The sequence below is a fragment of the Drosophila novamexicana genome, unplaced genomic scaffold (genome assembly GCF_003285875.2).
Source record: "Drosophila novamexicana strain 15010-1031.04,08,12 unplaced genomic scaffold, DnovRS2.1 tig00000960-arrow-arrow-pilon, whole genome shotgun sequence".
Lineage (NCBI taxonomy): Eukaryota > Metazoa > Arthropoda > Insecta > Diptera > Drosophilidae > Drosophila > Drosophila novamexicana.
The window spans coordinates 1,922,044-1,934,675 of NW_020824833.1; the positions used below are offsets into that span (position 1 = coordinate 1,922,044).

The 12,632-nt window shown below is 42.6% G+C and overlaps 2 protein-coding genes across 4 annotated transcripts in view; one reads left to right on the top strand and one right to left on the bottom strand.

The window, feature by feature from the left end:
- The window catches only part of LOC115765363, a 91,851-nt gene that overhangs the window by 47,394 nt on the left and 31,825 nt on the right, over positions 1–12,632 (top strand). Inside the window, exon 2 of the mRNA XM_030708884.1 lies at positions 8,644–8,690. The gene's annotated coding sequence lies outside the window, so the exon portion shown is untranslated. The remainder of the gene's footprint in view (positions 1–8,643; positions 8,691–12,632) is intronic.
- Positions 1,264–2,540, bottom strand: LOC115765364. 3 transcript variants are annotated; one of them, XM_030708887.1, is made up of 2 exons: positions 2,080–2,540; positions 1,933–2,009 (listed from the first exon to the last, which is right to left on the bottom strand). In XM_030708887.1, exons 1-2 carry the CDS (start codon positions 2,429–2,431, stop codon positions 1,957–1,959), a joined length of 405 nt encoding a protein of 134 aa, XP_030564747.1. In that variant the 5' UTR covers positions 2,432–2,540; the 3' UTR covers positions 1,933–1,956. The 3 variants fall into 3 exon arrangements, with proteins under 3 accessions (XP_030564745.1, XP_030564747.1, XP_030564746.1); XM_030708886.1 differs by having other exon boundaries at positions 1,948–2,024; XM_030708885.1 differs by having other exon boundaries at positions 1,264–2,537.

Sequence of the window (12,632 nt, forward strand, 5' to 3'; positions counted from 1 at the left end):
GTCATTCAGTCAGTCAGCTATTCAGACCTTCAGACAATGAGTTTGTCAATCTGTCAGCTATTCACCCATTTAATCGCTCAGTCAGATAGCCAGCCATTGTGTCAGTCACCCAATCACTGAGTCAGTCTTCAGTTTAAACAGGAAAGGTATGTCACTGGAAAAATACTGATCATGAGTATAGATTTCTTATTAACTTATTTATAGGTGCTTAGATAATGCCAAAATAACTACTCCTGACTTATGGTGGACACACTCGTCGTATCTTTGCCTGCATCCATTTAAAATTGGCTGGGTGTTGCAATCTAATCTCAACTCAGCTGGTATTTTCGCATAACTTTTCCTTACATACCAAAACAAAGTCAGAAGGGGGAGTGCCTAAAAAATTGGGTCAGTACACGGGCGAAGCGTCAACTGGGTCAACAACAGCGCAACAGACCCTAAATAAATAAAATATACTGTTGCCAGCAGCAGCAGTAGCAACAACAACTGAACTCAACTCGAGACAAGTGCAACACGCGCTAAGCGGCTGCATTAAAAGGCCACTCAACAACGGGATGGCAAACAAGGCGCCTGGGTGGTTGGGTTGCTTTGCTATTGGCTAAGCGGGTCGAGCGGGCCGAGCGGGCCAAGCGGGTTGAGAGGTAGCTGCCAACCAAAAACAAAAGCTGCCACATGCCATTGCATCAAGAGGCCAAAACAACGGCATACGAACTGTGCACACACACACACACACACGCAAATCGAAATGCATAAAGTTTGACGTTCAAAGAGAGGGCGGGGAGCCAGGTCAGTAGTCCGGGGCGTGGTTAAACTTGCAACAAATGATGAAATGCTAAAAAGCATGAAAGCACAATAAGCATTACAACAACAAATAAACTCCAAAAGGCTGCTGCAGCTGGGCGTGGCGTTGGAGGGAGACGGGCGCATTCAAGTAGGCGCTTGATTACAGCAAAATGCACTTTAAAAGTGGCAAAACAAGGGGAACTCGGCTGGCGAACGCCACAACAGCAAATACAATCGAACAAGCAGCAACAACAAGCACCTACACACAAGCATACACACACTCACACACAGGCTGCCCCGAAAAGTTTACAAATTACATTTAAGTGACGCGAAAGTTAAGTAGAACTCATTGTGAAAATCGCAGCCATGGATGACAGTTTGGCAGTTCCCATTCGTGACTAATGCTAAGCCAGGAGAAAGCTGGGAAAATTCAGCAGCAGGTGAATAAGTTAAAGGTGGAGGGCACCCATTCAAAGCGCTGCTGAATACACTTGCTTTATTATTACTTTACAAGCCACCTGAGAAGCACCGAGAGAGGCTCTAGAGGAAAAAACTTGAGATTTGCTTTAAAAATATCATTCAACCGGGTAATCCTGGTCGTCTGGTTTCATGAGTCTTCCGAGAGAAAGCTTCTTGGGAAGCATCGAGAGAGGTGTAAATTGCGAGAGAGGTGTAAAAAGTTACTTAGGCGTCCAATTCCATTAGCCTCTTGCCTCTTAAGACAATGTAGCTTGAGAAGCACCTAGAGAGAAAATATAGAGTTCAATGTGTTATTTTGTCAATGTGCGCATTGCATTCATATGCTTAAAAAGAACCCTTAAGACATATAAGACAGATTAAAAATAAAGTCACTGATGAAGAGCATCCTGGCTGATGGGTCTGATGAGCCTTTCGTTGGGCTCAACTGCTACGATTTTGAGCGCAGGTCAACCGGCGCCGGAAACACAATGGTCTTGGCGTGACCATGTTGCACCACCACCTCATAATGATGATTGGCAATGAGCAGCGCATATGGCTGCAGGGCCTGATGCTTTTCGACTATGGGAATGAGACTGACGCCCTCGCAGTTGATATAGACGGTCGGCACGTTCAGAAGCAGAGCTACCTCGTAGGCAGCCGCCATTTTGGGGCACCAGATGGCAGCGCTGACAAATGGCAGCTGCTCCTTGGCAGTCAGTTCGGCCAGCTCCTGGCTGTGACGAAACGTATGCAGGGTAACCACGGTGCTGGGATGGTTAACGCTGAAGTAGCTTTGATTAAAGTCGCACACGAGTATGGGTGAGCCCTCGACCATACTGTATTCGAATCCAATGTCGTCCGGCTTCATCATGGACACCAGCTCGGCACCCAGGCACTTTGCTCGTTGCAGCGCCCTGGCATAGAGAGCGTGGCTCTTCACCTGACGATGCATCACAGTCATCCTCTCGCGCACCTTCTCTATCAACTGCTCCCGCATTGTCTCGTGCACAAAGACGGCGCCAATTAGTCCCTTACCGATTGGCTCATACAGTGTACGCAAAAGTGGTCCAATTGCGGTATCAATGTCCCCATCCTGGCACAAAATGATCATGCTGGGATCTATCCAGCGCTTGTCGCTCTCATCGCCAGGATACGGTGGCTGACGCCAGGTATATGGTACTCTTGCCATAGCTAACTGTATGTGTAATGAAAATAAAGTATCCTCGACTGTCAACTGAGATTTTGCTGTGCTTTGTGTTAGGGACAACAACAGAAAATTGTTTTATATTTCGAATATACATGAAGTTAAAAGCAATTTATATACAGTTAGGTCAGATTAGGTCTACCCATAAAATACACTTCAATTTCGAAGTTACAGATCTTTGTGAAAATCCATTTCACACTTTTCGCAAAATCCGCCCCTCGGGGTGCAAACCAAAGGAAATACCATCTAAGAATAGATGTGCATACTATCATTAAATTTGCCTACATTACACATAAGACAGATCCTCTAGTCGATTTGGAGCTCATCGAGTATACAATGTCTTTTATATAAATATACAATATGTACTTAATATAAACACAAAACCTAAATGAAGACAAATCTACAAGTTACAACTTCTACAAAATTGTATAACTTCTTTATCCTTATGAATTGTTAAATAAGCAAGGGTGTTTAAGTAGTAAATAGATCTTATCTATGTATACTATACGAGAAGCTACATGTCTAATTTGGTTACGAGCTAGATCCTAAAACCGAAGAGGTATACTAATTAACAGGATACCGATATCATTGACTATCGTATGCCTGGAATCGGGCCAAGTTATCGATAATTTGAAAAAATCTCATACTGCGCAGACACTAGGATATTGCAAGTCTTTAGCTCTGATGGGTTCAAAGATCGGCGTGTTCCAGATCAACTACGTGTTGCTGCTGACCGAGAATATATATATATATATATATATATATATATATATATATATATATGTATAGTATATATTTTATAGGGACGGAGATGCTTCCTTCTGTCTGATAAATTCACTATTCTTATACTCAACTCTCTTATCTAATACTCTCTTTACTCATTTCGAATGGGAGCAGGGCATAAAATGATGTAAAATAAATATGTATAAAATATATATATAATATCGCTTTATTCAATCAACCCGACGAAAACCACATGTACTCTATCGATCCTGAATCAAATGCATTGCGGGTTAAGTCGAGGACTTTTCTAAGCGTTAATATCAATTGCATTGGACATTTATATGATGGGGCACTCCTCTGGCTTGCCGGCTGGCTAGCTGGCTGGCTGGCTGGCAGTCTGCTTGGGTTTATCCATCACTGCCACTCGACGATGGCGATGATGGCGACACTTGTGTTTTAGCCTCATTTGCCACATGGTTACGCTTGCGTTGCGTTGCGGCTTAGCTGCCGGCTGAACTGCCGCTTGCAGCTTGCAAAATGCTGCTTGCGGTAATTCTCTATACATGTATGCGCCTGACTCTTGTGGTTGACTCCTTCATTCCCTCGCTCTTCCTATTTCTCTGCCGCTTCAGCTCCTGGCTCCCCAGGCTGACTGCTATTCCCATTTTGCAGTTGGTTATCCCAGTGTCGCGTTGTTGGTTGTTGGCTTCCTGCACTAATGGTGCATTCTCACTTGCTCTCCAGCAGCAAGAACAACAAAAACAACTACTTTTATCGGTTTATGCAATTCCAGTTGACTTGAGCTCATGGCTGCTGCAAGTCGGTCTGCCCGTCATTCATATGCCACATGCGTCTCACTCTGGCTCCTCCAGCAGCTGGGCAAATGTTAGCGCCAATCGCCAGTTGTCCCCCATTTTGTTGTTGTTTTCCATTGTCTTTTTGCTCTAATCATGTGACATGCATTGAAATTACAGTAAAACATATTTCTTAACATTCAATTGATTTAATTATGGAGAAACCAGGTTTGCATTGCCAGCAAGAGTTGCAGTACAATTGATTTCCCTGTATCTAGTGCATGTGTCCCACAATTCCTGATTTCAGCCCAAGTAAGTGGGAAGCTCATTCAACGCAAAAGTGTAAATTAAGCTTATTTTAGAAACTCTTTGAAAGCCAGGTTTAAAATCTCGACCAAGACGAACACCTATTTGTTCACGGTCCATTTTTTATTTTTTGATCAACCACTTCAAAGTTTTCTTTTCCTTCCTGGAAGTTCTTTGATTAAAGTTCTTTTATATTAACACAAAATCCAGGCTGCCGGGACCCAATTCCAAGTATTCAGCTCCAATGTGGGAATCGTTTATTGCACTGCCAAAGGATTTGCTGTCTGTCGTGTCAATGGGTCTGTTCCAAGTCCGCTGAGCTTATCTCTCACATTTCCACAGCACACCGACTTATACGCAAATCCAGAGCCCTTTGCACTCGACAATTTATTTTAATGAACAATTTATTTTAATTTTGTTTTTTCCGTGTTCTTGTTGGGCTTTGCTTCTGCCTGCGCCAAGGTTGAGTCTCTGCTAGCTGCCGACTTTCCGGCCAATTGGATGCGACATGAAGCTTTAGTTTATTCCTTATCCTGTTTGTAGTTACTGCCTGTTGCCTGATGTCTGATGCCTGGTCGCTTGTTTGTCGGAAGCGGATGTTTGATAAATTCTGTGTGTCATTTTTCATTTTCATTTTGCACCATTGCTATGATAACTGTTGATAACTGGCAACCACAAAGTCCAACCCAAAACCAAACCCAATCCCAGGCCCAACCGGGCCCGAGTCCTCGCCTCAGCCCGACCACGATCCGAGACTGTGAATCTGACTCCGCTTCTTTGCCCTTCACCAGCTGAGCCCTGGCAGCTGCTTTGGGTAGAGTACGCATTGTCCTTGTGCGCAATATTTTAATTTTGTTATGTCCTGGCAGCAGCAATCCCAATTTGCCAGCCACAAAGGATGCCCCAAGCGGAATGCGTTCTTAAGCGCAGTCCACTCCTGGCTATCATCATCAGCATCATCATCATTATGATCAACTGCTGCTGTTGCGCTTGGTTCGACATAATCAAGTTGTTAATTTATGGACCGGATAAGCTGCTGCAGCTGTAAGCCGCTGCTGCTGCTGCCGATGTTGCTGCCACAAAGTGTTGCATGGCAATTGCTGGCTCAGCTGGCCAAAATATGTCGCCTTGGCCAGCGGCAAAAGTCAATTTGCCAAATTTGCCAAGGTTTTGCCAATAGCTTTGGCTTTTGGCTCGTAAATCTTGGCAAATCTTTGGCACTGCCAGCACTGCGACCATTGGCCAGCTAGAATTTCGCAATTGATGACCAGCCAAGTGCATGGCTAGAGTCTCACCCGCCTCACCCACCTCACCAAGCAGCCTCCCCCGTCCCCTCGCCAGTATTAAATATTCATTTGAACAAATTTGTAAAACTAGAAAAATTGGCATTCTGCTTTCGATTTGCGAGTCCCGAAATCGCTGAGCCGTGAGCGCACGGGCTACCACAGCAATTGGTACTTGCTGACAGCTCGGAGTAATCGCTGCAATCGCTGGCCGCCACCATCTGGTGCCAACTGGTGGTGGTGCACATGACTTTGCCCCGGCTCGACTTGTTTGCTTGCCTTTGCCGGGCTATCGAAGTTTGTTCAGGCATCGACGCCTTAATGTATGCATGAAGTCCCAGGCAAAACGTGTTTATCAGTCGGCCAGCATAAGACGGCAACTTCAACATAACACAACATCTCCCCCAAATCGAATTATGGCTCTGAGAGGCCAAATAAACCCTGGAACACCCACAACAGCTATCAGCTTGTGCTGTGGGAGAGGCATTATCAGTCAACAAATATATCTGACCTTCAAAATAAGGTGTGTGTGTATATACGAAAAGAAATTAACCGGCTTTGCCCGGGTGCAATGAATAATGTTGGAAATGGAAGCAGTACGGAAATTGTTTGTGCAATTCCCGCCAACTACAGACATTAAAAAAAAGGAGAGTTGCTCATGTTTGGTATACATTTGTTGTCATTGGTTTCATTTCCATTCATTTCATTCATAAACGAGTATGAGTATTACAAATTTCTGCTAGATTTGAAGCGGTGACCTCCCTCATGTTAGTCCGACGACAACTAAACCACTCAGGCTTATGTCGTGACATTTGAAGCCCACTTATACTACTTATATTTACAAACGTTAGCCAGAGTTAGTCTAAGTTAGAAGTTGAATTTTCCATAACCCCGTCTTAGTGCTCACTTCTGACTCAAAAGCCAGATTCCACAAATTTAAGGATCACAAAATTCTTCTGATAAACAGAAAATAATACATTCATTTCGCTGTTAGTATTAAGTCCAAGAGACACATACCGGGCCCATACCGGACCCAGTCTCTTTGGACTGATACTTTGGACTTATCACCGTTTGGGCTTATTCAGTTTTAAGCCATCAAGTAGTGAATTTGCACCTTTATTGGCCGAAATGGAAACGAATTCTCGCGGGAGGCAGTTGGTGGGTTTGGGAAAACAAAAGCGTTTCATAAAACACTTAAATGGTTTTTGAAACGTTTTGCATATTTGGGCAATTCATCGTCAGGTTCGGAGCATGAATTTAAGGCAAACAGCTGCGTTCAAATTAAAAAACAAGAAATGGAAAAAGAGGGAAAAACTTCATTAAACAATGTAACAATAACAGTTATTTTCACTCTCATCACACACACACACACACACACACCGGCATCTATACACACATCTAAGCCCGAAGATTTATATTCGCTTTACACCTGTGGCGCTTCGTTTCTCATTCGCTCATCAAAATTGCTGCGTTGGCAACTCTGCACCTGTCTTTCCACTCCCATGTTGCCACACCCACTCCAGTTGCCAAACCGCCCAACCCCCATCAACCCCATAGTATGCATGCAAACAAGCTGAAAATTCATTAAACTCGAGCAATAAATTCTTTTAATTGTTTTCTTTGCCTTTTCCCCTTCAAACAATATTCGCCTAGTCGAAGGTTTGACGTGCACGGATGCCAACTTGGGCAGGACTAAGTGAAACGTATTTTTTTTCCGGTTTGACACAATGTAAATATTTAAATGTGCTGTTCCATTTTTATTCAGTGCTCTCTAGAAAATTATAAAGAGCCAAGATAAATTTAGTTTGAACTAAGCTGAACCACTTAACAGTTATGTATACTCTTCATTTCATTTTAGAAAGTTTATTTTATGCCCTTAACACACTAAAAATGGTTCAAAAAGGGTATTCAGTTATTGTGGAAACAGGCGGAACAAAATATCTCCGACCCCATAAAGTGCACATATTCGTCATCAGGATGACGAGCTAAGTTGAAATAGCTATATCCTCTTACCACCTGCCTGAACGCGTCCCTCTCTATATACCATACGCAATATGTGCACATCATTTGTCTTTTCAATACCAACAAACATTCTGATAATATCGATAAGAATGGATTTAATCGATTTAACTCGAAAGCTACAGTAGTTTGGTACAGCAAAATTTGTATATACAGATATAAAATCGTTCGTTTCTTAGATACCTCCCCCGTTGCCTTCTAAAATGGAATAAGTCTCATATTTGAAAGTAGAGTCTGGCGACATATGCACACCTTTTAGTGCTACATTTGACACCTGAAAATTTGATATAAGTAGATCGGACAGCAAACACCGACGCTATTTGAGAATACATTTGGCTTAGTGTATCTCCAAGTCAGGTACTCCTCTCAAGAGCACTCTCACATATTTTCCTTTAACCAGTTTAAGCTTTATGTGATATTGACCAACAAACTTTGAAATATTGTACTAGAGTATTGCAATCCTGTTGTCATTATATAACAATAACATATAAAAACTATTAGTAGCGTTTACTAAAACTGATTTTAGTTCTCTTTTAAGTGTACTAAATTTGAATCACAGTTCAAGAGTATATGATCTTTGTATGTAATTCGTATTCTAGTCAATATGGGTATGGGTAAGATAAGGGCAAATCTTGTCTAGCCTTTCTATTTGGGTACAGGGCATACTTAGTAAGCGGATTAAGTGTTTTGTGTACACCGTGAGGCAATGCCTTAATGTTTTACGTGATTGTGCCTTGGCAGGACTTTGACGTGGTCCTTCCATGTTCAGTTACCATTCCCATTTACATTTGTCATACCTCGTGCCGTTGCCATTAATTGTTCCTCAGTATTTTTTTTTTTTTTTGTTTGGAAACGCCAGTTGCTGCCTAAACTGTACTTAATTAGTGTAAGCAGCTCAGGTGGAGCTGCATACTTTGTCAGTTGCATCATTAATAGCAAAATGTTCGGAGTGAGGGTAGGCTGGATGTCGGGCACCCCATAGCTAATGAACTCACAACCTGACTGTCAAAAAAATTAACTAATAGTTTTTTTCTTTCCTCCCTCTCCCCCACTCTCTTTTCTCTTATTGCAGGTGTCTACGCCATCGATTTGTTTCATGTTGTAATTCAAATACTTTTGGTAAGTAGTCCAACAAATATGAAAATAAGTTTGGCAGCCGGCTAAGTGAGTATCCCAAGGATACGACTAAAGCAAAAGTTGAAAAGTCGCACCCACTCCTACAAACAAAAACGAAGAAGCAGTTAGGCCAAGAACACAAATGGCAAGTGCATGCAAAAAAGAAATCGAAATGAAGAAAAAATAAAGAGGATTTCTTGATCATTTGAATGCGGATACGGAATTTGGATTTGGATTTCAATTCAAATTTGCATTTTCTATTTGCAATTTGTGTGCAGCAAAATTTTGCCAAGTTTTAAGTGGAAAGCATAGAAAAGATGAGCTTAGTGGGGACGGCGGCAGGGATATGGAGTTGGGCATTTCGACTTAGACTTTGTATTGTAGTAGCACGCAGTTCGCTGGGGGCGGGAAAGAGACAGTCCGGCAACTTTTTGCCTAAATATCGGGGTCACACCGGTCACGAGGGTCGAGCAGACCGAATAGAAACTAGATTGCAGTGTGGGGTAAATATAGAATGCATCTAATTACATAAAAACCGAAGGACATTCAGAGAGCTATAATGCTTCCTGGCAAATAAATGGGCAACGCGAGGCGCAATTCAGGCAACTTCCAGCTCTCAATGATAGGATATTGTGATCATCCGAAGTTCTGTTCGAAGTTCGAAGATCCATCTAGTACACCATGACAGACAATTCTACATTTATGTCAAGCCAAAGTCAGAGTTAAAATGTAGAAGCTTATCAGATGTAATCTGATCTGCGCGTAAAGATAAAATATAATATGCCGTCGATTTTCTGATTGATATGAGATATTTGTCAAAGTGTCATTCCTAGAAGTGAAATTGTATTGGTTAAGTGTCGAATATTTGGGCAGGTATTCTAATAGATCTAATTACATGGTCTCTGTCGTTGAAACGATTCCGTACTCCAAATGTTATTTACACTGATTTTCGATTGCGGACACAAGCGCCCAACACACTTACCCACTATAAAAGTCTAGTAAATATGCAAATGTACAACGGTTGCAAAGATGACAACTCTGTTTCTATTTCCAAATCCAATATTTAGCAGGTGGCATAGTTTCAAGATCACATTTACCAGACACATACAGCTACCATGACAGCAAGGAAATTGAAACGTAAAATTCAACTTAAATATTTGTGTTTCATTTTGCTGGCAAATGTGACTCTCAGTTGCCAGCTGACGACCAAACGAAAATTAAAAGTGCTCCAAGCTCTAGCTTCAGTTCAGGGGCATTAACTGGATGTCTTAATCATAAGCGCAGGGCAGCATCAGTTAACAGTAACTGCTGTCTGTCCACATGCATATGCCATAAAGTCATGCCATAAGCTGCCGCCCGCCGCCCGCTGCCCGTTGCCCGCCCTCACATGAATATGTCTCGCTCCATCTTGGCAGCTTTACCATTACCACTGAGCCATATAAAGCTTGAGCATATGTTGGCCCTGAGTGGAAGCGACAGATGCACCTGCCGCTGCTTAAGCCAACAATACATATACATTTACAAGTGCACATATATATATATATATATACAACAGACATACTTTAGTTGTTCTGAGCAGAGTCCATGCTACAGCTGGGTGCCTGGCTCATTGACCATGCTGCACTTCCCGACGTCCTTGCATCAACGTTTGACATTTTTCAGCTGCTCAATAAGAGCCGGACACTGGGCCAGAGCCAGAAAGTGGCAGCAGCTTTGCGCTACAGGCAGCAGGTTCTTGAATTCCTGAAACCAGAAGACGAGCCATCTCCACCTGCCATGGTCCAGTTGTTTTCTGTGTCAGCCGTGCACTGTGCACTTCCTTCGTTTCGCCGGCTTTCCGGCGAATGGCTGTCGCCATTCATTTCAGGAAATGCATTTCGTCAGCGTTGAATGAAAACGAAATTGCCAATTTCACTATGGGTTGGGGGGCGCCTCAGGGCAGCAGGTGCGACAGGTGCGCCTTGTACAGCTCCTGTGATTTTGTAAGCATTCAAAGTGCCCTTGGCATGCGACTGATGTGGCATGCACTAGTGTCAGCCAAATGGCCAGCAACTGGGACAGCAGCACCCAACTATCCTCTTTTTGTGCACTAGCTGTGCCAGTGGCCAGGCTATAAAAACTCTGGCTTAAACACAGCTCGCTAAATACCAGAGCTTATCCGGACCCATAGAGTCGCAGAAGTAGCTATCAATGTTACAAACGTTAGTTTACCACTATCAGATTTTCATTGCTTTCCATCACAGACAGAATAATACTAGCGGGTATTACCCGGCATCCTCGGCGCCATTTACTGCAATCAACACTTTCTTTCCGAAATCATTAAAACATTCAAATAGCAGCTCTATATTAAACTAGAGCTAGAATTAAAATGAATTTGAAGCCAATAGGCCGAATATAGAACATGCATTCCACTGCTTAAACTCTTCTTTCCACCGATAAGGACTTGGATTTTCATTACAGACGAGTTAAAAACCGATCGGAAGGTAAACTAATCCATTTTCGAACAATTTTCCATACTTGCGGGTAGAGCTCTTCAAATCTGCAATCAATGGCTATGCGTTGATCATCAGCCAGTCAGTCTGTCAGTTAGTCTGTCAGTTAGTCATTACAAACGGCTTTATATATATTTTATATGTACATGGCAGCTAACTATCAACTTTCGAAATTGTGGTCTGGCTATGATTTTAGATGGCATTGCTTTGACTAGGTTAACTGCCTCAATACTCGTAGTCGTTAAGTGTCTAAGGCAGTGCAAAAGCCGCTAATACACACACACAGATACCCACACATAAGCACACACACACATATCCACCCAAGACGAAAGGTAACTGCTGCATAGCCTTAGCCCAATTGTACGAACTTTCACAGCGAGCAACAACTAAGTATGAGAATCAAACAGCTCAGAAAATGGAAACCAAACAAAAATGCCAGCGAAATTCCAACAGTTTTTCTCATGTAGCATGCTTCGGTACGGTGGGATGAAGTGGGATGGGGTCCCTCCACATTTACCACTGTCAGCCATGTGAATACTCCAAACATTTGTCTACGGCATGCCAATCGCCCAAACAAAACCGTGCAAAATTATGTCAACGGCGTCGAAGTCCTGGTCGTTTCGTTGTCGCTATTATCGCCAGATATTTTTCGACTTGCCAAGCAATCAAATTTAGGAATATGGATAGTAAGGGGGAGAAAAGAGGCGAGAGAGAGAGAGAGAGAGAAAGCGAGGGAGATAAAGTTGATGCGTTCGTTGCCTATCAAAACCAAAATTGAATACAAAAATCTCATCAAAAATCGATTAGAGAACAACACTGGAAATGGGGTAAAGAGGGTAAAGAGATGGAACAGCTAAGAGCGTGGACGGAGGAAGTAAGAGTGTAAGGTGTTTGAGTAATACCAGCTTTTAGCACTGAAGCGAGTAGTAAGTAGTTTATATGACAGAACGCCGCAACGCCTCAATAATGTTAATAAATAAGTTCTGTCAACAACAAACAGTTAGCCACCTGGCTAGCAACGCTACCTGTCATTATCGTCAGCGTCATCATTATCGTCATCATCAGTGGGCAGCAGGTGAATGAAATATACTATGCCATTGAATGCAATTTTGGTAATTAAAATCAAACTAGTCCAAACTTTTGTTCATTGCCAAAATCGTGGTCCCCATGCATTCCCATCCTGCACAATGTACACTATGCTACTGTGGCCCATTGTTGGTCTCATTATCAATGACAGAATCATATTTGTGGCTTGGCTTTGCCAAACTTTGTCCCATCCCCTCAGCTGATAATAATGATGATGATGTTGCTACCGCATTTTGAATATTAACAAAAACTACTTAGTTTCCCAGTTGTTGTGCTTTACTTGCCTGGAAACACCTTTATATGGTATATCGCTTGTGGCTTCAAAATTAAGGCAACAACACATGTTTGTCAAGTTGCAAAACTTTGT